Source organism: Mixophyes fleayi, chromosome 6 (assembly GCF_038048845.1).
Source record: "Mixophyes fleayi isolate aMixFle1 chromosome 6, aMixFle1.hap1, whole genome shotgun sequence".
Lineage (NCBI taxonomy): Eukaryota > Metazoa > Chordata > Amphibia > Anura > Limnodynastidae > Mixophyes > Mixophyes fleayi.
Window position 1 is genome coordinate 18,590,726 of NC_134407.1, and position 26,259 is coordinate 18,616,984.

The following is a 26,259-nucleotide window of genomic DNA, read 5'->3' on the forward strand; positions in this document are numbered from 1 at the left end:
CAATAGCGATGGAACACTGGAGAGCAGAGTTGATCTGGAACTGTTGATCACGGAGAGTAGCGGATAGCAAAAGTAGCAGCAGTCTCGAGGAAACACGGGAGAGATGAGATGAGCTGAAGACTGAAGCGCACAGAGGCAGCGGATAGGAATCAGCCAAACAGTCACGATGAAACACAGACGAGTTGCAGGTTGAAGACTGTAGTGCACGGAGGCAGCGGATAGGAATCAGCTAACAGTCACGATGATGCACAGGTGAGTGGATGTGGATAGAAGGCTGTAGTGCACGGAGGCAGCGGATAGGAATCAGCCAAACAGTCACGATGAAACACAGACGAGTTGCAGGTTGAAGACTGTAGTGCACGGAGGCAGCGGATAGGAATCAGCTAACAGTCACGATGATGCACAGGTGAGTGGATGTGGATAGAAGACTGTAGTGCACGGAGGCAGCGGATAGGAATCAGCTAACAGTCACAATGATATATGGTAGAGTTGAAGTGGCTTAGACGACTGTAGTGCACGGAGGCAGCGGATAGGAATCAGCTAACAGTCACGATGATACACAGGATGGTAGAAGTGGTATGGGAACCACAGTAGTAGAAGTGGTTTGGAAACCACAGAGGTAGAAGTGGTTTGGAAACCACAGGAATCAGCAGCGCTGAATACACGAGGAAATACAGGAACACCTTCAGAGACTCATGGGGAATGAGACTCCAAGATCAGGCAACGTGGTGTTGACCACAGGTGCTTAATATAGGGAGTGTTGCCTGATCTGCCAATTAAGTTAAAGGAACATACACTGAAGGATTAGAAAGGGCTGCGCATGCGCATACCCTCAGGATGGAGGACGGCCACGGTTCCTAAATGTCCGGGAAGAAGCACTCACAGTCCGGTGAGTGACAGTATGTCTTTAATTTTTTTTTTGCCTTGAGCATAATCTCCGGTCAATTAGGATGCTGACTCTCTCTAAAATCACACACCACTAATTCACTTAAGGTCTTATGATAAAATGAAAGATATTATCAAACCCACCAAGCTGCCAATTAGTTTGTCACGAACGCCCAGCCTGTCCCAGATACAGCAATCTGAACAGCTGGCCGTGACTGGCGTCACCTTAGTCACTTAGCAATGAATACACCTTTTCTGCCACCATGAAGGATTTATTATGATGTCCTTACGTTCACCAGAACCACTTATTAATGTTTCACACTTAAATCACATACACATAAAGCATGAGCCTCCCTGGGCTTCGTAAATTCACAAAGAATCACGGAGAATAAACTAGATAAAATTTATCTAATCTGAAAAATGGTTCCAAGGCTTAGTTACAAAAATTAATAAAAAGACACACAATAAATGTGCACAAATACGTTTCAGAAAATAAAATAGGAAATACAATCAGAGTCACTACTTACTAGTTAAGGCCTGATGTGTGAGGGAAAACACTTGAGGAAAATGGGACATTTCAGTCTTGATAGACCCCCTCATGAGAATACACAAGATATTGTCTAAGTCAGAAGATTTTAAACCTTTTTCCACATAGCTTTCACCCCCCATCTTTGGAGTTTATCTGTGAATAAGGACATACTGATCTCCCAAATGTCACAGGGCTTTCGAAGTGAGCTAAGAGAATGTCCTGAGATCGGGAATGTTCACAGGACCTTGAATTTTCACCTCTGCTCTTCTTGAGTGGCTAGATGGTTTACAACTTTGGGGCTTAAAATTCCTCCAAGATTCTATCTCTCCCTAATCTGACTATTTTCAACAGATTAATGACACCTGCAAAAATTCAAACTCATGTCATCTAGCAAAGCACACGTTGAGATTACATTGCAAGGTTACATACAATATACACTGTCATACATGAATTCAACAGAAAATAACAATCAGTGATTAGATATACTACATAGTCGTCACAGGAGTGGATACTGATTCCATTCAGTTATGGCTTGAACCTTAGCCTTGTCCATATAAAAACCTTTGTCAGAAATCCTATAGCCCAGAAGTGGAGACTTCAAATTTTCACTTTTTCAACTTGGCATATAAATGTTTTTTCCTAAGTTTCTCCAGACAGACTTGTTCATGGTGCTGACACAGTGAGGTTGAGTACATGAGAATGTCATCGAGAGAGACTGTGACAAATCTTAGCAAGTAATCTCATAACAGATTGTTGATCAAATCCTGAAAAACAGCTTGGGCAAAAAGGTATCACACAATACACATAGTGTCCGGAATGCGTAATAAAAGACGTTTTCCACTCTTCGCCCTCACAGATTCATATCAAGTTATATGCTTCACATAAATGAATTTTCAAAAATACGCAGCACCCTTTATTTGGTCGAACGATTGTGAAATCAATGGCAACAAAGATTAATTCTTGACTGTAATTTGATTCAGCCCACTGATATCAAAACAGGAACGTAAATCATTGCCTTTCTTTTGAACAAAGAAGAAGTCTACACCATGCGGTGATCTGGAAGGCTTAATAAATCCTTTCTCAAGACTTCCCTTGATATAGTCCTCTGTGGCTTAATTTATTGGGCAGATAAAGAATACAGTCTGTTTGTGGGACATTTAGAACCTGGTATCACATCTGTGGCACAATCATAAGGACGGTGTGGAGGTAATGTGTCTGTAGCCTGTTTGGAGAAAGCATCCAAAAAATCCTGGAGAAATCAAATGTACAGGGGAGATATAAGTGGTAGCCAATTTAATGGGATGCGAGAGACTTCTTCCCAAACAGTCCGTACTCCATACACTAAGTTTACCTGTGGACCAGTCAAAGACTTGGTTTTGTTTCACTAGACACAGGTAACCCAGGACCAGTAGATAGGAAAATCAATCAAATGTAAGGTCATGCACCCTTTAAGCAGTGACCCCACTGTAAATGTAACAGACACAGTATGTTCCAGTATACTTTTCCCTGCCAGTGCCCACACAGACAGGTATGTACTAAGCCTGGGTAGAGATAGCCATCTTGCCAGCCACAGAAACATCCAAAACATTTCTGGCTACCCCACTATACGCAAAGGCGAGAATATAAAAAAATCTTGGTGTCCAAAGATATCTGAGCGGGTAGGTGGAGAAAATTTTTACTTGTCTATAAACAGATGCCTAGATGAACTTCCCTCAAATCATCTTCTAAGCGAAGGCATTTCCCCCAATTTGTTGGAACACAATTGTACAAAGTGACCTTTCTCGCTTAAGACAGAATAGTTAACTGTGACATCGCAACCTTTCTTCGGGGTGAGGCGAGAGACAATTTGCATGGGCTCAGGGTCTTCCAAATTACTTGGCTTAGAATGGATAAACACCATCAAGGAATAATTGGAATCCGGTGAAATGAAAACTGGATACTGGACCAAACCATGCTTTATGTGTTCCGAAAGGCCCAACCTAAGTTGGTAGTGGAGGACTGGGTCATTCCACTAAAAATCTGAAGCTAGTGTTGAAATTCCATACAGTTTTCTTCTACTATACGACATCCCTCTTTCAAAGAGCGCAAATGACATTATACCAACGACTAAAGCAACTTTATCAGGTTTGTCATACAATAAGAATAAATCCATGGATAATAGTTTGACATTGACATATCCAAACTAATGCTGACACAATGTGGCTCATTCCCTAGAGGGTGTAATTTAAAATATAGTTTGCAACCTCTTGATCCGGCAAGGCCTGGGACACTTGTTTTTCTAGTACTAGTCGATTAGAAACATCCTGCACCATATATGATAGAGTTGGCAGCTGATTATATAGAACTTGTCCAGAGATAGGTGGCTAATGTGCATGGGAGTACCAGCCAAACTTGCTACAGCTGGTTATAATGCCATTAATCAAATTACTAGTAAAGTTAACAGAATCGGTATTGACGAGAGCTTCAACAATATCAAGTAGCCAGTTCAACGAATACGTAGTTTAAATATATTTAATTTTATATTAAATGCATAAAAATGCTTTTAAAGCGTGCTGTACATACAGTGCCTGTTTATAGTCTATCTTACTTACATACACATGTTCTAGTGGCACACATACAGTGTCAGTCGTTGTCAGTCAGCAGGTACACCTGCCCTGGATCTGGTGCAAATGATACAAGTGAAAACCAGAGCACCTACGAGAAGCAAGGACCACCCTCAGCACAACCTTACTGTCCCTGGCCTATGCTAGTCCCAAGTCGTAGGCAAATGTAAGTGTCATTTGTGTTCATACATGAAGTGCATCCAGCTGCATTCAGTGGCGTCAGGTTTGTTACTGAGCCTGCGCAGAGCTATTTCCCACAATATATGCTATGTAAGCGGACGCACATGAATCCGGCCTCTGGTATTTTTTTTTTTTAACAAATCACAGAAAGCTGCAATGAAAAAACAGAGATTCTGACATGTTTAAATACTGATTTACTGTGCTGACTGCTGTGCTTTTTTTTTTTTTTTCGCTTGTGAGAAAGGTGCAGAGCTGCAAGGAGCAGATTCCTGACCCCTCTGGGTGCTTTTTCTTTTTTACGCTTGCACGTGAGGAGGAAGGGGGAAGGGGGGAGAGGGGTTTCAGAGTGTTCTGAAGTTTTAAGTTGCAATTGCAACTATAAAAATACCTTGTAAATTACATGATAAATGATGATTGTTTGTTTTTTTGCTAAGCTTCAGGGCACAGCTCTTGGAAAATTTGGAAACTACTTGTTTTATAATTTATAAGTATTATATAATTTGTAGGAATAGTTGTCTTTTTCTTTCTGCATGTATGAAGTATGCAAGTTGTATGAACAGCTTCTTGTCGGTCAACTCAAATACCACACTCTCTGGGCTCTAAGTGAAGATCAGTGTGAGGCACAGAGAAGGGAGCTCTCTGCTGAATTCTTTACCCTGTGTAATACATTTACTACTGTACCTGCTTTTATAGTGTTAAGTTAAAGTTTTTCTCTGTTATTTATTGATTCACATTTATTTTATAACAGGCATCAACTGCTGTGCTTTACTGGGCGGTCAGTAAGTTGTTTGAGTAGAGGATGAACAATGTAAGTTTTCAGGGTCTATTTATGAACATCCGAAGAGGTTTAAATTTGCATCCTCAAGGCTATTTATTATATACTGCAGATATCTGTGGGCAGCACGGTGGCTCAGTGGTTAGCACTTCTGCTTCACAGCGCTGGGGTCATGAATTCAATTCCCAACCATGGCCTTATCTGTGTGTAGTTTGTATGTTCTCCCCATGTTTGCGTGGGTTTCCTCCCACACTCCAAAAACATACTAGTAGGTTAATTGGCTGCTATCAAAATTGACCCTAGTCTCTGTGTGTGTGTGTGTGTGTGTGTGTGTGTGTTATGGAATTTAGACTGTAAGCCCCAATGGGGCAGGGACTGATGTGAGTGAGTTCTCTGTACAGCGCTGTGGAATCAGTGGCGCTATATAAATAAATGGTGATGATGATGGTGATGATATCGCAAATCCAGTACCCATAGGTGTATTTGAGGACTACAGTTTAGCCATATTTATCAAGCTCCAAAATCTCAGTCCATATGCAGAGTCATAAACATCTTGAGCTTCATCTGCCTTCCCATCGCCAACATAAGCACCTGGCCTACGACAAGTCACCATCAGAGTGTATCTGCATGCGCCCTGTAACAGGTGCAAAACAAATACTCCCAACCGGCGTTCATGTTGATTTCTGCAGGTATGTACGAGTCGTATATGCATAGAGACCACTTTACTGTACCTGGCCTACGTTAGTACGCCTCTACCCTCCCCCATCCCGCCTCTCCAAACACAAGCTGGCGTCCCAGATTTGCGCCAATCTGCACTTGCGCATATGCATGCACCCACTTTATGGGCACAATCGAGCGATTTCACGCAAGATATGTTCTGAAAACTGACGGAGGGTCAGGCGCACACCCAGGGGGGGGGGGATGGGGTTTCCAATTGCCTGGAAACTCCCCCTTTACCTACACGGGCACAAGTATTCTAAGCATGGGTATAAATAGAACAATCTTATCATTAAGATGTCTCTCCGTGGACTGATTATGGGTATGGGTATATATATATATATATATATATATATATTCACACACACTCATGTGCACAGTCAATGCTATCAAATTTGAAAACCCTCTTTATAAATCCTGTGTTGTCCCTGGAGGTCCCACTCTACATCATGACAGCCTCCTGATACATAATGGCTGCGTATCTTATTTGCAGAGGCAAGAAGGATAAGGTGGGGACATTGTACCATAAGACACTGAATTGATGATCAAAGAATCAGTGGAAAATATGCACCATTTGGATACATAAAAACATTGTATATAAGGTAGGGATGAGCGCACTCGGATTTATGAAATCCGAGCCCACCCGAACGTTGCGGATCCGAGTCGGATCCGAGTCGGATCCGAGACAGATCCGGGTATTGGCGCCAAATTCAAAAGTGAAACTGAGGCTCTGACTCATAATCCCGTTGTCGGATCTCGCGATACTCGGATCCTATAAATTCCCCGCTAGTCGCCGCCATCTTCACTCGGGCATTGATCAGGGTAGAGGGAGGGTGTGTTAGGTGGTCCTCTGTGCTGTTTAGTTCTGTGCTGTTTAGTTCTGTGCTGTTTAGTTCTGTGCTGTTTAGTGCTGTGCTGTGCTGTGCTGTGCTGTGTTCTGCAGTATCAGTCCAGTGGTGCTGTGTGCTGTGCTCTGTCCTTCTGAGGTCAGTGGTGCTGCTGGGTCCTGTGCTGTGTCCTGTTCAGTCCAGTGGTGCTGTGTCCTGTGCTCTGTGCTTCTAAGGGCATAGTTATTTCCCCAATATTCCCCTGTGTTTAAAAAAATAAAAAAAAGTTTTTTTAAAAAATACCAAAAACTACTTTAATTTTTTTTAATTACCACAAAATTTGCACAACCAATCCTGCAGTATAAGCCCATTGGTACTGCAATATTACCAAGTTCACACATTCAGCAGTAAAAGTCCAGTGGTACTGCAATATTACAAAGTTTACACATTCTGCAGTATCAGTCCAGTGGTGCTGTGTCCTGTGCTCTGTCCTGCTGAGTTCCGTAGTGCTGCTGGGTCCTGTGCCGTGTCCTGTTCAGTCCAGTGGTGCTGTGTCCTGTGCTCTGTGCTTCTAAGGGCATAGTTATTTCCCCATTATTCCCAAGTTTTTAAAAAATAAAAAAAAAGTAAAAAAAAATAAAAAATTAAAAAAAAAAAAAAATATATAATAATTATAACCAAATTTGCAAAACCAATCCAGCATTATAAGTCCATTGGTACTGCAATATTACCAAGTTCACACATTCTGCAGTATCAGTCCAGTGGTGCTGTGTCCTGTGCTCTGTCCTGCTGAGTTCCGTAGTGCTGCTGGGTCCTGTGCCGTGTCCTGTTCAGTCCAGTGGTGCTGTGTCCTGTGCTCTGTGCTTCTAAGGGCATAGTTATTTCCCCACTATTCCCAAGTTTTTTAAAAATAAAAAAAAAGTAAAAAAAAATAAAAAATTTAAAAAAAAAAAAAAATATAATAATTATAACCAAATTTGCAAAACCAATCCAGCAGTATAAGTCCATTGGTACTGCAATATTACCAAGTTCACACATTCTGCAGTATCAGTCCAGTGGTGCTGTGTCCTGTGCTCTGTCCTGCTGAGTTCCGTAGTGCTGCTGGGTCCTGTGCCGTGTCCTGTTCAGTCCAGTGGTGCTGTGTCCTGTGCTCTGTGCTTCTAAGGGCATAGTTATTTCCCCACTATTCCCAAGTTTTTTAAAAATAAAAAAAAAGTAAAAAAAAAAAAAATATATAATAATTATAACCAAATTTGCAAAACCAATCCAGCAGTATAAGTCCATTGGTACTGCAATATTACCAAGTTCACACATTCTGCAGTATCTTGTGCTACATATAATGGAGACCAAAAATTTGGAGGATAAAGTAGGGAAAGATCAAGACCCACTTCCTCCTAATGCTGAAGCTGCTGCCACTAGTCATGACATAGACGATGAAATGCCATCAACGTCGTCTTCCAAGCCCGATGCCCAATCTCGTAGTACCGGGCATGTAAAATCCAAAAAGCCCAAGTTAAGAAAAAGTAGCAAAAAGAGAAACTTAAAATCATCTGAGGAGAAACGTAAAGTTGCCAATATGCCATTTACGACACGGAGTGGCAAGGAACGGCTTAGGCCCTGGCCCGTGTTCATGACTAGTGGTTCAGCTTCACCCACGGATCTTAGCCCTCCTCCTCCTCCCCCCCCCTACAAAAAATTGAAGAGAGTTATGCTGTCAGCAACAAAACAGCAAACAACTCTGCCTTCTAAAGAGAAATTATCACAAATTCCCAAGGCGAGTCCAAGGGTGTTGGTGGTTGTCAAGCCTGACCTTCCCATCACTGTACGGGAAGAGGTGGCTCGGGAGGAGGCTATTGATGATGTAGCTGGCGCTGTGGAGGAACTTGATGATGAGGATGGTGATGTGGTTATTGTAAATGAGGCACCAGGGGGGGAAACAGCTGATGTCCATGGGATGAAAAAGCCCATCGTCATGCCTGGTCAGAAGACCAAAAAATGCACCTCTTCGGTCTGGAGTTATTTTTATCCAAATCCAGACAACCAATGTATGGCAATATGTAGCTTATGTAAAGCTCAAATAAGCAGGGGTAAGGATCTTGCCCACCTAGGAACATCCTCCCTTATACGTCACCTGAATAACCTTCATAGTTCAGTGGTTAGTTCAGGAACTGGGGCTAGGACCCTCATCGGTACAGGGACACCTAAATCCCGTGGTCCAGTTGGATACACACCAGCAACACCCTCCTCGTCAACTTCCTCCACAATCTCCATCAGATTCAGTCCTGCAGCCCAAGTCAGCAGCCAGACTGAGTCCTCCTCAATACGGGATTCATCCGAGGAATCCTGCAGCGGTACGCCTACTACTGCCACTGCTGCTGTTGCTGCTGTTAGTCGGTCATCTTCCCAGAGGGGAAGTCGTAAGACCGCTAAGTCTTTCACAAAACAATTGACCGTCCAACAGTCGTTTGCCATGACCACCAAATACGATAGTAGTCACCCTATTGCAAAGCGTATAACTGCGGCTGTAACTGCAATGTTGGTGTTAGACGTGCGCCCGGTGTCCGCCATCAGTGGAGTGGGATTTAGAGGGTTGATGGAGGTATTGTGTCCCCGGTACCAAATCCCCTCGAGATTCCACTTCACTAGGCAGGCGATACCAAAAATGTACAGAGAAGTACGATCAAGTGTCCTCAGTGCTCTTAAAAATGCGGTTGTACCCACTGTCCACTTAACCACGGACATGTGGACAAGTGGTTCTGGGCAAACGAAGGACTATATGACTGTGACAGCCCACTGGGTAGATGCATCCCCTTCCGCAGCAACAGCAACAGCTGCATCAGTAGCAGCATCTACAAAATGGCTGCTCATGCAAAGGCAGGCAACATTGTGCATTACAGGCTTTAATAAGAGGCACAACGCTGACAACATATTAGAGAAAATGAGGGAAATTATCTCCCAGTGGCTTACCCCACTTAGACTCTCATGGGGATTTGTGGTGTCAGACAATGCCAGTAACATTGTGCGGGCATTAAATATGGGCAATTTCCAGCACGTCCCATGTTTTGCCCACACCATTAATTTGGTGGTGCAGCATTACCTCAAGAGTGACAGGGGTGTGCAGGAGATGCTTGCGGTGGCCCGCAAAATTGCTGGACACTTTCGGCATTCAGCCAGTGCCTACCGCAGACTAGAGGCACATCAAAAAAGCTTGAACCTGCCCTGCCATCACCTCAAACAAGAGGTTGTGACGCGCTGGAACTCCACCCTCTATATGCTGCAGAGGATGGAGGAGCAGCAAAAGGCCATTCAGGCCTACACAGCCACCTACGACATAGGCAAAGGAGTGGGGATGCGCCTCAGTCAAGCGCAGTGGAGACTGATTTCCGTGTTGTGCAAGGTTCTGCAGCCATTTGAACTTGCCACACGAGAAGTCAGTTCCGACACTGCCAGCTTGAGTCAGGTCATTCCCCTGATCAGGCTGTTGCAGAAGCAGCTGGAGAAAGTGAGGGAGGAGCTGGTAAGCCATTGCGATTACACCAAGCATGTAGCTCTTGTGGATGTAGCCCTTCGTACGCTTTGCCAGGATCCGAGGGTGGTCACTCTTTTAAAGTCAGAGGAATACATTCTGGCCACCGTGCTCGATCCTCGGTTTAAAGCGTATGTTGTGTCTCTGTTTCCGGCGGACACAAGTCTACAGCGGTGCAAAGACCTGCTGGTCAGGAGATTGTCCTCTGAAGAGGACCGTGACATGCCAACAGCTCCACCCTCATTTTCTTCCACATCTATGGCTGCGAGGAAAAAGCTCAGTTTTCCCAAAAGAGGCACTGGCGGGGATGCTGATAACATCTGGTCCGGACTGAAGGACCTGCCAACCATTGCAGACATGTCTACTCTCGCTGCATTGGATGCTGTCACAATAGAAAAAATTGTGGATGATTACTTTGCTGACACCATCCAAGTAGACATGTCAGACAGTCCATATTGTTACTGGCAGGAAAAAAAGGCAGTTTGGAAGCCCCTGTACAAACTGGCTCTATTTTACCTGAGTTGTCCCCCCTCCAGTGTGTACTCGGAAAGAGTTTTTAGTGCAGCGGGGAACCTGGTCAGTGAGCGGCGAAGGAGGTTGCTTCCTCACAACGTTGAAAAAATGATGTTTATAAAAATGAATAATCAATTCCTCAATGAAGTACAGCACTGCCCTCCAGATACTACAGAGGGACCTGTGGTTGTGGAGTCCAGCGGGGACGAATTGATAATGTGTGATGAGGAGGAAGTACACACTGTAGGGGGAGAGGAATCAGAGGTTGAGGATGAGGACGACATCTTGCCTCAGTAGAGCCTGTTTAGTCTGTACAGGGAGAGATGAATAGCTTTTTTGGTGTGGGGGCCCAAACAAACCAATCATTTCAGCCAAAGTTGTTTGGTAGGCCCTGTCGCTGAAATGATTGGTTTGTTAAAGTGTGCATGTCCTATTTCAACAACATAAGGGTGGGTGTGAGGGCCCAAGGACAATTCCATCTTGGAACTTTTTTTTTTGCATTATATGACCAAGCAACAGTCGTTTGCCATGTTCAAAAAGTAAAACCAAATGTAAAAAAATTCAAGAAATTAAACCAAAAGTAAAATGCCGTGTCATAATTTAAAACAAGAGGTATTGACGTGCTCTAAAACTACTGTATTGTTGTTTATATTTTATAAACACTACACTTGAAAGCTTGAGTCTTTCAATAGAAAAGTAACTGTCCATTGCACGAATATTTGCAACAGGGACAATTTTAGGGTTAAGAAAGTCAACTAATAACACTTCGACGCTGTCTGTCTTTATAAACACTACACTTGGAAGTTGGAGGAGGTATTGTGGCCCCGGCACCAAATTTACTACCGGGGCCACTCCACTGTGCAGTCCATATTTAGGTGTATCAGATATTAAACAACGGTGACAGTTGATGCCCAATTTTTTAATTATATTGTGGCCTCGGTACCAAATTGTGTACCGGGGCCACCCCACTACGCAGTCCAGATACTTGTTTGGTGGAATTCAGACCAGTTGAGGGTTTTATTATTATATTGTGTGGACCACTCTATCTATACCACACTACAACTCTATACCACTCTATTTCATACTTTAATTCTATTTCCTACTTTAATTCTATTTCCTACTTTAATTCTATTACTAATTAATTACCATAAAGAGGAACAAAATAAACCAATTTTACCAAAAGTATAATATGACTTAGACTTACAAACACTACACTTGAAAGATCGTGCCTTTAAATGAAAAAGTCAGTCTTCATTGCACAACTATGTGCAACAGGGACAGTTTTTTGGGTTTACAAAGTCAAACAATAACACTTTGACCCTGTCTGTCTGGGATCTCAATGACGAATTGTCTGTACCATGTTTGGAGGAGGTATTGTGGCCCCGGTATCAAATTGGGTACCGGGGCCACCCCACTATGCAGTCCAGATACTTGTTTGGTGGAATTCAGACACGTGGAGGGTTTTTTAATTATATTGTGGCCTCGGTACCAAATTGTGTACCAGGGCCACCACACTACGCAGTCAAGATAGATAGATGCGTATTGCGTATCATAGATAAAGTACATTCAGTGGTGTGGGGCAAATTGAAAAATATTCAAAATGCACTGACATTATCAAAAACAAGAGGTTGTCACACGCTAAAACTCCAACATGTATATGATGGAGAGGATGGAGGAGCAGCCGTATGTGTAGTGTAATGCAGATCTGTTGAAGGTTTTTTATATATTTTATTGTGGTGCCCAGTGCCCACTCCTCTACGCAGTCCAGGTACAATTATTGGTGCGAATCATAAAAGTTCAGGGTTTTTAATATATTGTGGTGACCCACTCCTCTACGCAGTCCAGGTACAATTATTGGTGCGAATCATAAAAGTTCAGGGTTTTTAAGATATTGTGGTGACCCAATCCTCTACGCAGTCCAGGTACAATTATTGGTGCGAATCATAAAAGTTCAGGGTTTTTAATATATTGTGGTGACCCACTCCTCTACGCAGTCCAGGTACAATTATTGGTGCGAATCATAAAAGTTCAGGGTTTTTAAGATATTGTGGTGACCCACTCCTCTACGCAGTCCAGGTACAATTATTGGTGTGAATCATAAAAGTTCAGGGTTTTTAATATATTGTGGTGACCCACTCCTCTACGCAGTCCAGGTACAATTATTGGTGCGAATCATAAAAGTTCAGGGTTTTTAAGATATTGTGGTGACCCACTCCTCTACGCAGTCCAGGTACATTTATTGGTGCGATTCATAAAAGTTCAGGGTTTTTAATATATATTGTGGTGACCCACTCCTCTACGCAGTCCAGGTACATTTATTGGTGCGATTCATAAAAGTTCAGGGTTTTTAATATATATTGTGGTGACCCACTCCTCTACGCAGTCCAGGTACATTTATTGGTGCGATTCATAAAAGTTCAGGGTTTTTAATATATATTGTGGTGACCCACTCCTCTACGCAGTCCAGGTACATTTATTGGTGCGATTCATAAAAGTTCAGGGTTTTTAATATATATTGTGGTGACCCACTCCTCTACGCAGTCCAGGTACAATTATTGGTGCGAATCATAAAAGTTCAGGGTTTTTAAGATATTGTGGTGACCCACTCCTCTACGCAGTCCAGGTACAATTATTGGTGCGAATCATAAAAGTTCAGGGTTTTTAAGATATTGTGGTGACCCACTCCTCTACGCAGTCCAGGTACAATTATTGGTGCGAATCATAAAAGTTCAGGGTTTTTAATATATTGTGGTGACCCACTCCTCTACGCAGTCCAGGTACAATTATTGGTGCGAATCATAAAAGTTCAGGGTTTTTAATATATTGTGGTGACCCACTCCTCTACGCAGTCCAGAAAGATACCTTGTTGCAACGTTTTGGACTAATAACTATATTGTGAGGTGTTCAGAATACACTGTAAATTAGTGGAAATGCTTGTTATTGAATGTTATTGAGGTTAATAATAGCCTAGGAGTGAAAATAAGCCCAAAAACTTGATTTTTAAACTTTTTATGTTTTTTTCAAAAAAAATCCGAATCCAATACCTTAAATCCGAACCGAGACCTTTCGTCAAGTGTTTTGCGAGACAAATCCGAACCTCAAAAATAACGAAAATCCGGATCCAAAACACAAAACACGAGACCTCAAAAGTCGCCGGTGCACATCCCTAATATAAGGTATGTTCCATTTTAATTTTTTTACATTATCAATTATGCAGAGTCAGTTTGGTTTGAAGAGTGAGTGCAAAGTACATGTTAGATGATTTATTGTACTCTCACAGTGTGCAATATAGGAGCTCCTTTTTGATTACTAGGCATCCTTTACTTTGCGTGTTTTAATGTGGTCAGTAAATTGTTTTACAGATTCTCTATGGTCCTTGTATGATACAGAATCAGATAAATATCCAAGTAAACAAAAACAATGAATGCAATGAACTTCAGATTAACACTCACCGCTACTAGACCGTTGTGTCCTGTAAAACAAGAAAAGATAAATTGAAATATAGGATATCGATAAGCAAATTAATCTCTATAAGTTAGTTTTTTTTTTACTAGTTATTTATGTGATGCTCATATTACATCAGTGTATTTGTCACAATATGTTCTTTACAGCACTAACTAGTGACTATATCTAGAAAATGGTTATATTATCCACATTTGTTGCACCACTCTGCAAATTCCTACACTGGCTTCTTATGTCCTCGGACAAATATAGTTCAAATTACTCGCCCTATACTACAAAGCCCAAAAATGACTACTAAAGTCATAACAGCAACCCTCTCAGAAGATTATATTTTGTCTTTTATGACAATTAGTACAGGAAACTACCGCAGTGCAGGTGTCTCTATATATGTAATATATTAAAAATTGCCTTTGTTTTAGCAAACCTTAAGGGGTAGACTTATTAAACCTTTGCAACCAATCAGATTCTAGCTATGATTTATCTAGTACATTCTAGAACAGCGGTTCCCAAAGTGTGCGCCGCGGCTCCCAGGGGTACCACGGCGCTGTCACATCGGTGCCGCTGAGGCCAGGAAACTGAAAAAAAAAATACTTACCAATTCGGTGGCGCCCAGGACCCAGCATCCTCCTCCCTTCTCACTGAATGTCGAACGTCACGCCCGACATATTCAGTGAGAAGCGACAGGAGAAAGGTGGATGCTGGGTCCCGGGCGCCGCCGGATTGGTAAGAAAACAGAAGAAAAGATAGAAGAAAGAAGGCCAAGTATGGTAAGTAAAGAAAGGGGAGGGGAAATGGTGATAGGAAACAGCAATGGAGGAGCAAAAGAATGAAGGAGGGGGCAGAGTGAGGATGAAGAGAGGCAGTGTGTGGATGAAGGAGGGCACAGAGTGTGTGGATGAAGGAGGGCACAGAGTGTGTGGATGAAGGAGGGGCACAGAGTGTGTGGATGAAGGAGGGCACAGAGTATGTGGATGAAGGAGGGGCAGAGTGTGAGGATGAAGAGGGGCAGACAGTGAGGATGAAGAGGAGCAGAGTGTGTGGATGAAGAGGAGCAGAGTGTGTGGATGAAGAGGAGCAGAGTGTGTGGATGAAGAGGGGCAGACAGTGAGGATGAAGAGGGGCAGAGTGAGGATGAAGAGGGGCAGAGTGTGTGGATAAAGAGGGGCAGAGTGAGGATGAAGAGGGGCAGAGTGAGGATGAAGAGAGGCAGAGCGTGTGGATGAAGGAGGGCACAGAGTGTGTGGATGAAGGAGGGCACAGAGTGTGTGGATGAAGGAGGGCACAGAGTGTGTGTGGATGAAGGAGGGCACAGAGGATGTGGATGAAGGAGGGCACAGAGTGTGTGTGGATGAAGGAGGGCACAGAGTTTGTGTGGATGAAGGAGGGGCAGAGTGTGAGGATGAAGAGGGGCAGACAGTGAGGATGAAGAGGAGCAGAGTGTGTGGATGAAGAGGGGCAGACAGTGAGGATGAAGAGGGGCAGAGTGAGGATGAAGAGGGGCAGAGTGTGTGGATGAAGAGGGGCAGAGTGAGGATGAAGAGGGGCAGAGTGAGGATGAAGAGAGGCAGAGCGTGTGGATGAAGGAGGGCACAGAGTGTGTGGATGAAGGAGGGCACAGAGTGTGTGGATGAAGGAGGGCACAGAGGGTGTGGATGAAGGAGGGCACAGAGGGTGTGGATGAAGGAGGGCACAGAGGGTGTGTGGATGAAGTAGGGGACAGAGTGTGTAGATGAAAGAGGGCACAGTGTGATCGTGAATGGGCACAGTGTGATGATTTTTGTACATGTTGTTTTATTTTGTTTGATCTTATTCCTCTTAATATTAGCTGTAAATTATTCTTTGACAGAAATATAATTGAATTAAATATATAAAAATATTATTTTCCCTTGGGTTTATGTTTATTATTTTTGCAAACAACATACTAAGTATTTCTGTCCTGACCTAAATACTTATTACATTATTTTGACCCAACTACTTATAAAACAGAACTGCTCAGTAATTATTTTGGAGGGGTGCCTTGAAAACATTATGGAGACTCTAAGGGTGCCACGAACTGAAAAAGTTTGGAAACCACTGTTCTAGAACATAATACCTAGAATCTAACTGGTTGCTATGGCAACACCTTTTCCTTTTTCAAAGGTTTGATAAATCAAATCCTTAAAGCTTTAGCTTTAGCCACTTGAAATGCTGCAAGATATCTGCGTATCTTAAAAGTAGGAGTCAGCACAGCAGCAATAGGGGCAAATTTCACCACTGTCCGGGACTCACTCCCAAACATTTACAGTTGTACAATTGCACAGCTGCACACCCAACAAGCCAGCGTCTGCTGACGTGGCAGCGTTACAGTTTTCCCTGTGGCACCCATGTGATAAGCAGGCAGCGACTTCTCCTGTGTGTGCTGGCGACCTGCCATGTCCTACTTCAGCTGCCTGGATAGTAGCTAACTGGATAACAAGTAGATGTTGTAATTCAAGTAGTATTAATCTCAACCAAATGCAGTGACTGACATCAATGAACCCAATTATACTTCATGTGAATTCACCTCCAAGACTTCCAAGTATTATTTAACAATCATACAGGGTCAAACAGGCAATGAAACTGTTAATGATTTAAGAATCATAAAGGGTCAAGCAGGCAATAAAACTTTGACTAAGTTAATCAATAATTAAATATTGGGCGGGCAAATGGGTCGTTGATAGTAGTCAGAGGATCGGGGGAAAGCTCCATAACCCAGGAAGTGTTTTACCCATACTTGCCAACTCTCCCGGGATGTCCGGGAGACTCCCGAAATTCGGTTCAGTCTCCCGGGCTCGTTGGCATTTCTCCCGCATCCTGGATTTCACCGAGAATCGCGTCAAATGACGCGATTCTCGGTGATTGACGCCATTTTGGAGGGCGGGAGGGGGCGGGACAAGGCCAATCGCGTCATTTTGGCCCCGCGGGACCAAAATGACACGTTTGGCCTCGTCTCGCCCCCTCCCGCCCTCCAGTCACGCCCCCTCTCCCGGAAACTTGTTTCCGAGAGTTGGCAAGTATGGTTTTACCCATTTTAATATATGTACACCCTGGTGTTTGCAATGCAATTTACTAAAATGCACTCCATTGACATAAACGTTTACTGCAGGTTTAGTTTACAGTTAGCTGTGTTTAAAATGCACTTTTTTTTAAATGTGACTGTAGGGATTTTAAATTTTTCAATATCCTTTCCAATTTGAGTGTAAATTGAGCTTGTTACCTGTTATGTTCTGTTACCTTTATTGTATCAGGGAAGCATCAAGCATGAATCTGTGCTTTTTTTTATTTGTTATTATAACATATGCATCTTTATTTATTCAAACAGCTTGCCTTCCTTCTCCTCCCCCACTCTAACTTCCTGATCACATGTCCTACTGTGCTGATGCAGTCTTAAAAATATATATATATATATATATATATATATATATATATATATATATATATACTCCCGGGACTGTATGGCAATCTCCCGCATCTGCCCACTTCCTAGTGAAGTGGGCAGAATTAGGTCCGGGAATCGTGGCATTTGGCCCTGCCCCCCCCCCCCCCCTCCCGCTGTAAAATGACGCATTTGCGTCATTACGTGACGCGATTTTCAGATCCCCGCCCCCCCGCACGCCTTCCTCCCACGAGCAGCTCCTGGAAGCCAACTACAAGAAGTTGGCAAGTATGATATATTTGATGCTACATTCCTTTCATAAATATAGATATAGATTTAATCACATAGTGCATTTGTAAAATCGCACGTATGACTATATGCTAGCTGTACCTAAGCAAGAACATTTTTAACTTCACGTGAGCATTTACCCAGTACACATGGAAAAAATGAAACAAAAACCATTTTGAACAAGTTTCAAATCATCAAGTAAATGACAAATCTGCTCAATAAGCCTCGTTGGTGGTTTAATGAATCTGCCTCTTTTCATCTGAAAGTGTGATCCTGCGCTCAAGGAACTCGGTTCCATGTTGGAATCACGTGGTGCTGAGGGTGGTGCTGTGGCAATATCTTCTGGAATTGGTGCATAAGAAGATAAAGATGAAATTATCCTCTTCAGGGTAGGGCTGGCAAACTTCAGCCCAGGGGGCAAAAGGAAAAAAATGCAGGTTGCCCAGTGACACAGCCCAAGGTAGCCCAATATGGGACCCGCCCGGGGGGCAGATATCCCCCTGTCACCCAGCTCAGCCACCCCATCCTCTTGAAATGCTATACATTTCTGGTCACTGTCTGATGTTCGGTCCTTTCTGTTCCACTATAGTCATTGGACTTGGGTGGAAAGAAGTCATATCCTTGCGTACTACCTTTTGTTTTACAAGAACACGATCTCCTACTTGTCAGTCAGAAGCAACAGCTCTCCTTCTCCGTTCTGCATATCGTTTGGCCTCGTGTTTATTGGCAAAGTCAGTCTTGCGCACCGGACGATCTTTACATGAAGGAGTCAAATTCATTTCTGGAAGAGTAGATCTAATCACTTTGCTTTGAAACATCAACGTCTGAGGAGGAATATTTGTTGTAGAATGAGGCACTGACCGATATTGCATGAGAAATCGATTTAAATATTGTTGAAGTGGAATGAGTGACATTTTAGAAATCTTTATTTGCTTCCCAAGATTACGCATGAAACGTTCAACAAGACCATTAGCTTGTGGCCACAGCGGAGTAATTTTCTGATGTCAAATTCCAAAATGTTTCATAAAGTTACTGAAATCACCACCTTGAAATTGTGGTTATCTGTCTTTATTGTTCCTGGAATACCAAAAGTAGTGAAAATTTTATCCAACGCTGGTAAAACAGATGTGACAGATGTTGACGATATTATTTCAAGAACAGGATGTCATGAATACTCATCCACAGCCACTAGTATGTATTTACATTTGTACAATGGGCCACATACATTGTCAGGTAAGTCAGTCATCCGTAATGGTTCTGTATTATTTTGTGTAGACTGAAGGTTACAAGTGGTACAGTTTTGGATTTCCAATTCAACACGTTGCTCCATTAAGGGAAATCATACCTATTCACGTAAAAGTTGTTTGGTCTGTACAATCCCTAAGTGACTGGCGTGTGCAATGTCAATTACTCGCTTTCGCAACGCAGTTGGAATGACAATTTTATCACCCCTGAGAATGACTGAATCATCATGGACAGTAAGTTCTTCCAATGTCTATGAATTGCTCTAAAGTCATGTTCCTCAGCTGTTGAAAATACAAACTGTCTTAGCCGCCAATCATTGGAAATAAGACAGTGTTTAACCGCAGACAGAACTTTATCTGAAGAAGAAGCCTCTTTGATGCTATCACTAGTAAAGGAATCAGGAATTGAATTGTTGATAATAAAGTTCACATACTCCTCCACTGAAGTAGACTGCAAGCTGTCAGAAACCATAGGATGTCTGGACATGTAATCAGGTCGGCTCAATAATTAATCGAATATTTATATGCTTGTAACCGTAAACCCCATCGCTGTATCCTACATGGTTTGGAGTTCGGATCACCAAAGAGTATCACCAGTGCTTGGTGATCAGTCTGAATGGTAAAGTCAATGCCATATAAATAGAGGTGAAAATGTTCACAACCCCATATTACTGCAAGAGCTTCTCGTTCTGGCTGGGGGTATCGTTATTCCACCTCTGTCAAACTGTGACTAGCACATGCTACAATTTGATGATCCCCATGTGAATTTAACTGAGTCAAAATAGCTCCTAGCCCCACAGGGCTAGCATCCACAATGAGTTCTGTATTCCAGGTAGTGTCGTAATATGACAATGTGACAGAATCCTTCAGTTTCGAGCAGTTACGCGACTGGACAATCTCCTTTGTCCATTTTATCAGTCATATTTGTACTCTATATATGTTTTTCCACACACACTTTTTAATATTTCGCTAGTAGACTATTTTAGTGGAATTATTTAATAAAGTTGTATTTAACAAGAATATATCCAGATTAATTATTTTTTCTTATTTTCATCCATTTGAGTGCCCCACATAATCATTTCTTGTCCTTTCTGTTGGATCTTTGTACCAGATATTATACATACTTGCCAACTCTCCCAGAATGCCCGAGAGACTCCCGGACTCCCGGGAGAGCTGACAATTCTCCCGCATTTGAAGCCTCCATGATGATTTTGGCTCGCAACCCCCCCCCCCCCGTGCTAAAATGACGCGTTTGCATCATTACGTCACAGGGGACGGGGCCAAAATGACGCGATTCGTGGAGCCACGCCCCTCATGCCCACCTCTACACTGAGACTCCCGGAGGCCGATCGTTAAAGGTTGGCAACTATGTTATAACTTATGCATCTTTATAACTTCATACAGCATGCTTCATTTTCTTTTTCGCCAACTGACAAAAGTCCATTTCAACCTTCCTTATATAGTTTGATTTAATGCAGTCATACATTTGGTGAGTTTGTCAGGACACTTGTTGAGTTTCTGAACAAATCACAGGTATATTACTGCATGCACTCATTCAGAAAATTACAGTTGTCCAAAGTGCCTCTGGGAAGTTTAATGCAAATGGTGTCAGCCATTTTGGGGTGGACAAACTGCAAACTACAACCCCAGGCAGCTCACTAGAGTGCCTGGCTGCACTAGAGGCAAGCAGAGACAGTTAGACACTGCAACAATTTGCAAACAGCTTGTGAAAAACTGGCATTTTGGCGGCAGACTGAACTAGAAAAGTTCAAGGAGATTCTTCGGGGGAAAGGAGAGGATTCAGAAACTGACTGATGGAAGCTAGTGGGTCGTTTTGCTGCTGGCTGTGTCTTGTGCTAAGTGAAAAAGGAGCCATTGAGGGCAACAGTCCCTGAGCATCTAACCTGAACAAGCTGGATTAATGCAAATATTCAATATGATGTAGCACTTACCCTTGTGTATCAAACCATTGTCCCATAGATTGTAAGCTTGTGAGCAGGGCCCTCTTACCTCTCTGTCTGTATGTATTACCCAGTATTGTTTTATTAATGTTTGTTCCCAATTGTAAAGCACTACGGAATCTGCTGGCGCTATATAAATAAATGATGATGATGATGATGATGATGAATCCTTGTTGTATCTCTACTGATTGTGTGATAAGTGGTGTATAATTACACTAAAAGTCAATGGTGATTGGTTTCTCTAGATGTTCTGCTGCAGCAGTATTTAGTGTAATTGTCTAATTACCTCACTAGCACCTGGTTGTCTCTCTAAAGTATTTATCTAATGAAACTCATTTCACTGAAGCACAGTGCCTAACTTGAAAGTGAGATATATTTATTCAGTGACCTAAGTGTTGGGGTTGATTTTTGTTTGCATATTGCTGATATTGTTGAACCAAGATTCCTAAAATGTTATTTATTTTGTGACATGTTCAATAACATTGCATATTGATGGTATCATGGTATTCCCTACACTACCACTACGTATATGCCGCTGTGGGAAAACCTTATGTCACAAGCAAAGAGAATAAATCCACAGGTTTATGCAGTTTAAGCCCTGTGTTCCTTATTTAATTCCAACACTATGGGGGGGACCTTTGCCTCTCTACCATACCACCGGGCCTAAAGAATCCTTCCTTTCACTACTTCTGCGGTGCCAACCATCCGCCACATTACACTTCATCGTATCCTGACAGCATAATAATCAGCTGAGAAATAAGCCTTGTTACATTGATGTGCGTCCAATCACTGACCTGGAGCTGAGGATCTCAACAAACAAGAGGATTGGTATTTTAATGTTGTAAGTTGTAAGTTTAGAATTTAACACCTACTTTAGACTGCATGTTATGTTACAGATAATTGTTGGCAGCTTCTACATGTCACTTTAAGTGATACATTAAATTTATATATATATATATATAAAAAATCTAACTTTTCATTTCAGGTGTGATAACTGTAGCGAGGTTTGGTTCACTAAACATCTATTTCTTGCAGTGGAAGAGGAGCATCTGCAAAATAATGAGAGACCTGCAATGTGGAGAACTTGAAATCTAAGTTCATGCCGGTACTCATATCTTGCCCCCTTCAAGGTGGCAAGAGCACCAGCACCAGCTTTTGCCAAGGCGCAACCTTGGCAATAGCTGGTGCAGTGCCTCCAGACTAGGGGGTGTGACCATGTGGACTAACAGAAGTCCATCAGTCCACACAGTTATCTGCTCATATGGGGCCATTAATAAGTGGATGGGGCTAGAGAGGCAGACAGGTTGTATCTCGTTTGCCAACTCTTCCTGATCCATTTTCCTCTGCTTCTCTTCGTCAAACAGGAAGTTGCTTTTTGACCTCATCTCCTTGTGTTTACAGGGTGCTCCCATTGAGATGAATCCAGGTTTTCAACTGTGTTGAGGAACAAGCATTTTATATGCCACGCACCACAAGGTAAATGCATGTAAGAACACAACTATATACGAGCTCAAATACACTTCATTTGCGAATTGGTGTTGGAATGCCGAATTCCTACACCAGTGTCTACGTAGCATTAGTGAGAAGCAATTGCTGCCATCGCACCATCTGCATGGTGATTTGTTTTTATTGCCAATTCGTTCTACAAAGAAATGACGCGTTTCAATCTGAAAAAAAAATTATGGTTGTTCCCAATGAAATCCTGTTGCCGCCACTCATCCTGTATCCAAGGGTTTATTGATCCAGGGGCAAACGCAGGATTTGTAGAGGGGGGTTTCCACACCACGCCACCAGTGGGCATGACCAGCATGCATGGGGGCGAGGCTATAATTTTAGACAGTGCTTGGCCTCTCTCCAACTCTTCCTATCCCCATAATATACATGGGCAATGCTGCGTGCACTACTGTTAGGTGGACGCAGCTCTCCCTTTTTCAAGCAGAGCCGTGGGAAGCGGGGGCAGGGTCCAGTCACCTCAATTATACAGTGCCCCAGGCTTGGAGGGGGGTTACAATCACTAGGAAACCCCCCCTCGGCTTGCCTATGTGATCGTAGTGAAAATTATTATTCCCTAGAAAAAGTGCCACAGTTAAAAACTCGTGTCGCACAGCAAGTTGGGGCGCTGAACGTTGGGGTCTCCTTAAATACAAAATAAAAAGAAAACTCTATAATTATTGATAACAAATATAAAATGCAGCTAAAACAATATGAGAGCATTACTAAAAACCAATGCAAATTCTCAACCATTTGAAGCAGAGAGAAGAAATAAACTTTTGCTCATAAATAGGATATATTTTTCCTTTAAGGATAATGAAATATATGATTCATTGTTATGTATTACAAACTGTAAATCTAGGGACAGCTAATTGTAAGAACTTCAGCAGCACAATCTGCAGTATGAAAATATCCTGTCTCTAAGGTGCAGATAATATTTCCCAGCAAATCTAATATTTTTTTTCCCCTGGAGAACATACAACCTAATTACATGCATATAAAACATTTCTGGAGTAGATCCTTTATTAAAATCTCTGCAAGAGTTAAGATTGCAAAACTTCATGCTGTTCAGTCACATCTGCTGACCAACAGTTAAACCAACAGCAACAACACTCTAAAGCAGTCAAAGTACAAGCAAACTACAGGCTCAATTACCTCCTCCGATGATCACAGCGTCATATTTCAGTTTTAGTTGTCCTGGGATTTTGGAATAAGCTCTTTTTCTGAGTTGTCGGATTGGTTTCATACATTGTAAGCCCACAGCAGACATCTTCAGACATTAAAAAATTGTATGCTGCTGTAAACTCTGTGTGTTCTCAAAGTACTGACGGAGAGGTGGACTTTGCATTTAGCTTGAAATGTACTGCAGGATATCTTTATTCATGGAGTGAGACAGTAATGTGAGAGGCTGTGCTGAAACTACAACATGTAATGTTACGTAAGCACATCTCAGAATAGAAGGCTGGACTAGAAAGTTATAGGGCTATATATTTGTGCTAGAGAAGTTTTGTCTACTTTCTTATTGGTCAGTTCATGATGAAGATGGAAATAAGTTTCTGAACGTCAGGACTGTCAAATGTTTCCCAAAGGTTGTAAAAGATCTGACTGTCATGAAGGGAAACAAGTTAGTTATGAAATATGTCTTAGGCTGGGTACACACTACAGAATTTTCCAACCAATGTGTTATCTACAACGATTTTACTAACGAGTGAAAAAAAAAAAAAAGTTCCGAGCAGCATGAAGATTCATGTGACAGAATGTTAATGAGAGATTTTGGATGTCAGTCAAAATATATTGAATAGGGAGTATTGGGCAGGAGAATGGATTAAGGTTTAAATGTCATTGGTAGGTATTGGATAGCAAGTTTCGGTCTAAGAGATTTTGGGTACAGAAGTTAATTGCCGACATTTAGGTCCAGGAGAGCTAATTAGAGTATTGGAGCAGTGGTGGGATTATTGTGACTGCAGAGTCCCTGATAGAGACCATCAGTAGCCCTGGTGCCCCCACATGAACCCAGATAAACCCCAGAGGGCTGAAAAGAACAGAGCGATATCCTCTTCTGAGAGGCGCATAGAATGCTTACTACTATGATTGTCTGTTGTGACCCCGATTGAAGTTTGGACCTTGCCTATTTTGCCTTCTTGCCTTAGTCTGTGCTCTGGATTCAGTCCTTGATCTCTGCCTGTTTATGATTCTGTTTAAACCACTGCCAGACCCTGATCCTGTCTGACCTTGATATTGAAATTTGCCTGTCAGTTGCTTGGTGCACCTATCTTACCACTGTTACTATACTGAATCTGCTGGTCTCCTACTGTGTCCTGTCTATCACCTCAAATACCTTGAAGTTAATAAGTCCCTACTACAGGTTTAGATCTGGGGGAAACCAAACACATGCATGTACATTCTACAAGATAGGGATTCTTACTATGTGATATAGTTTTATAATTATCTATGCAGGTGTCCTCTCAGGAGTAAGTTTCTCAAGCCACCAGACACGGAGGAAAGAGAACCCAGATTATTTTGCCAGATAGTCACCAGAAAACCTTTTTCCCAACTTTATGGAAAGCTGTAAGCTAGATTTAAATTAAGACGATCTTCTTCTTTCTCAGAACAGCAGTGGGTAAGTGTCGTGAACATATAGAGCTTACAGTTATTTATAAGGGATAAATCATAACTGCAGTGTAAATATGTTATATCAAATGAATCCTAGGATCAGTTGAGCGGTTAAAGTGTAAAATGTAAAGACAGAGAGTCTGATGTAAATGTGTTTGATGGCTTTGCACATTCCAGTGTGAAAAGATAAGTGGGTCACCTGTGACATCTTCAAATGGCTCCTACTGTGAGACAGCCTGGCCTGGGAGGGAGTTTTGGATGCTTGAATAGACTGTGTGGTGCCGATCACAGCTGGAGATCCTTGTAGGCAGCATGTGAAAGCCTATACAGGTATATAGAAATATGACCTTCAAAAGGAAAATGTTGTCATAGTTCATATTTTGGGAAATCTGGGTGGCACTCCATACTGAGGAGCAGAAATCACACGGGGGTTGTGAATGACAGGTACGGGTGGTATCCGTGAACAGCTAAAATCACATATCTTTGAAAAACGTATGTCACATTGTCATAATTCCATCATGTTTGGTATTTAAATGTGCGGGAGATTATGACCAGTTTATTGAAGGGGGAGTTATTTCTCTGGGATATATCTGTGAAGAATTACCCACAGGTCAAAACTTTGGGAATATTTGTGAGCAAAGTATAGTGACACCCAGGGGACATTCCTGCTCCCTATTAGCATTAAACACTGCCCCTGTGAAGACCATCCCATGTCATTTTGCTTAAAAAACCTGTGTTGGCAAGTGGCAAGGGTCAGACTTTTTGGGGAAATCAAGCCACATTGATAAGCTGTCCATCTTCCTAGCCAATTCCCCATGGCGCAGATTATGCAACTCAAGTAAGTACTATTCTGAATGTAACCCCTTTTATTTTAAACTGTTTTTGCTTGTTATGTCAATCTATTAATTGTTATTCATTATTTTTCTATCTGTATGCCCTGTATTTTTGTATATTAAATCTATAATTTAATAAGTTGTGTCCTTGATACTCTAACAAATCCATTAGCCTGTTAGAAGAGAAAGCTCGACAAAGTTAACCCTTGGAATGCCAGTGTGTGATTTGTTGATACATTTGATTAACAAGCTATGTGTGCTTGCATTGACATTTGTGTAACAGTCTGGAGGTGTGAAGAGGTAACCCTTTGTGTGCTGGTGTGGGTCTTGCTAGTCTGTGAATAGCTAGAAGCCTGCGTGCCAGTGTGGGACAGTGGATTGGGGTCCTATTGGCCATATTCAATAGGTGGTGGCAAAC

At 42.3% G+C, this 26,259-nt stretch overlaps 1 protein-coding gene across 1 annotated transcript in view; it reads right to left on the reverse strand.

Moving 5' to 3' along the window:
* Positions 1 to 24,739, reverse strand: part of PYROXD2 (pyridine nucleotide-disulphide oxidoreductase domain 2) — an 83,826-nt gene extending 59,087 nt beyond the window's left edge. The window contains exons 1-2 of the mRNA XM_075215950.1: positions 23,551 to 24,739; positions 14,008 to 14,027 (exon numbers count right to left, since the gene is read on the reverse strand). Of these exons, the coding sequence (XP_075072051.1) occupies positions 14,008 to 14,027; positions 23,551 to 23,665 (135 nt within the window). The 5' untranslated portion in view covers positions 23,666 to 24,739. The remainder of the gene's footprint in view (positions 1 to 14,007; positions 14,028 to 23,550) is intronic.
* Positions 24,740 to 26,259: the final 1,520 nt, after the last annotated feature.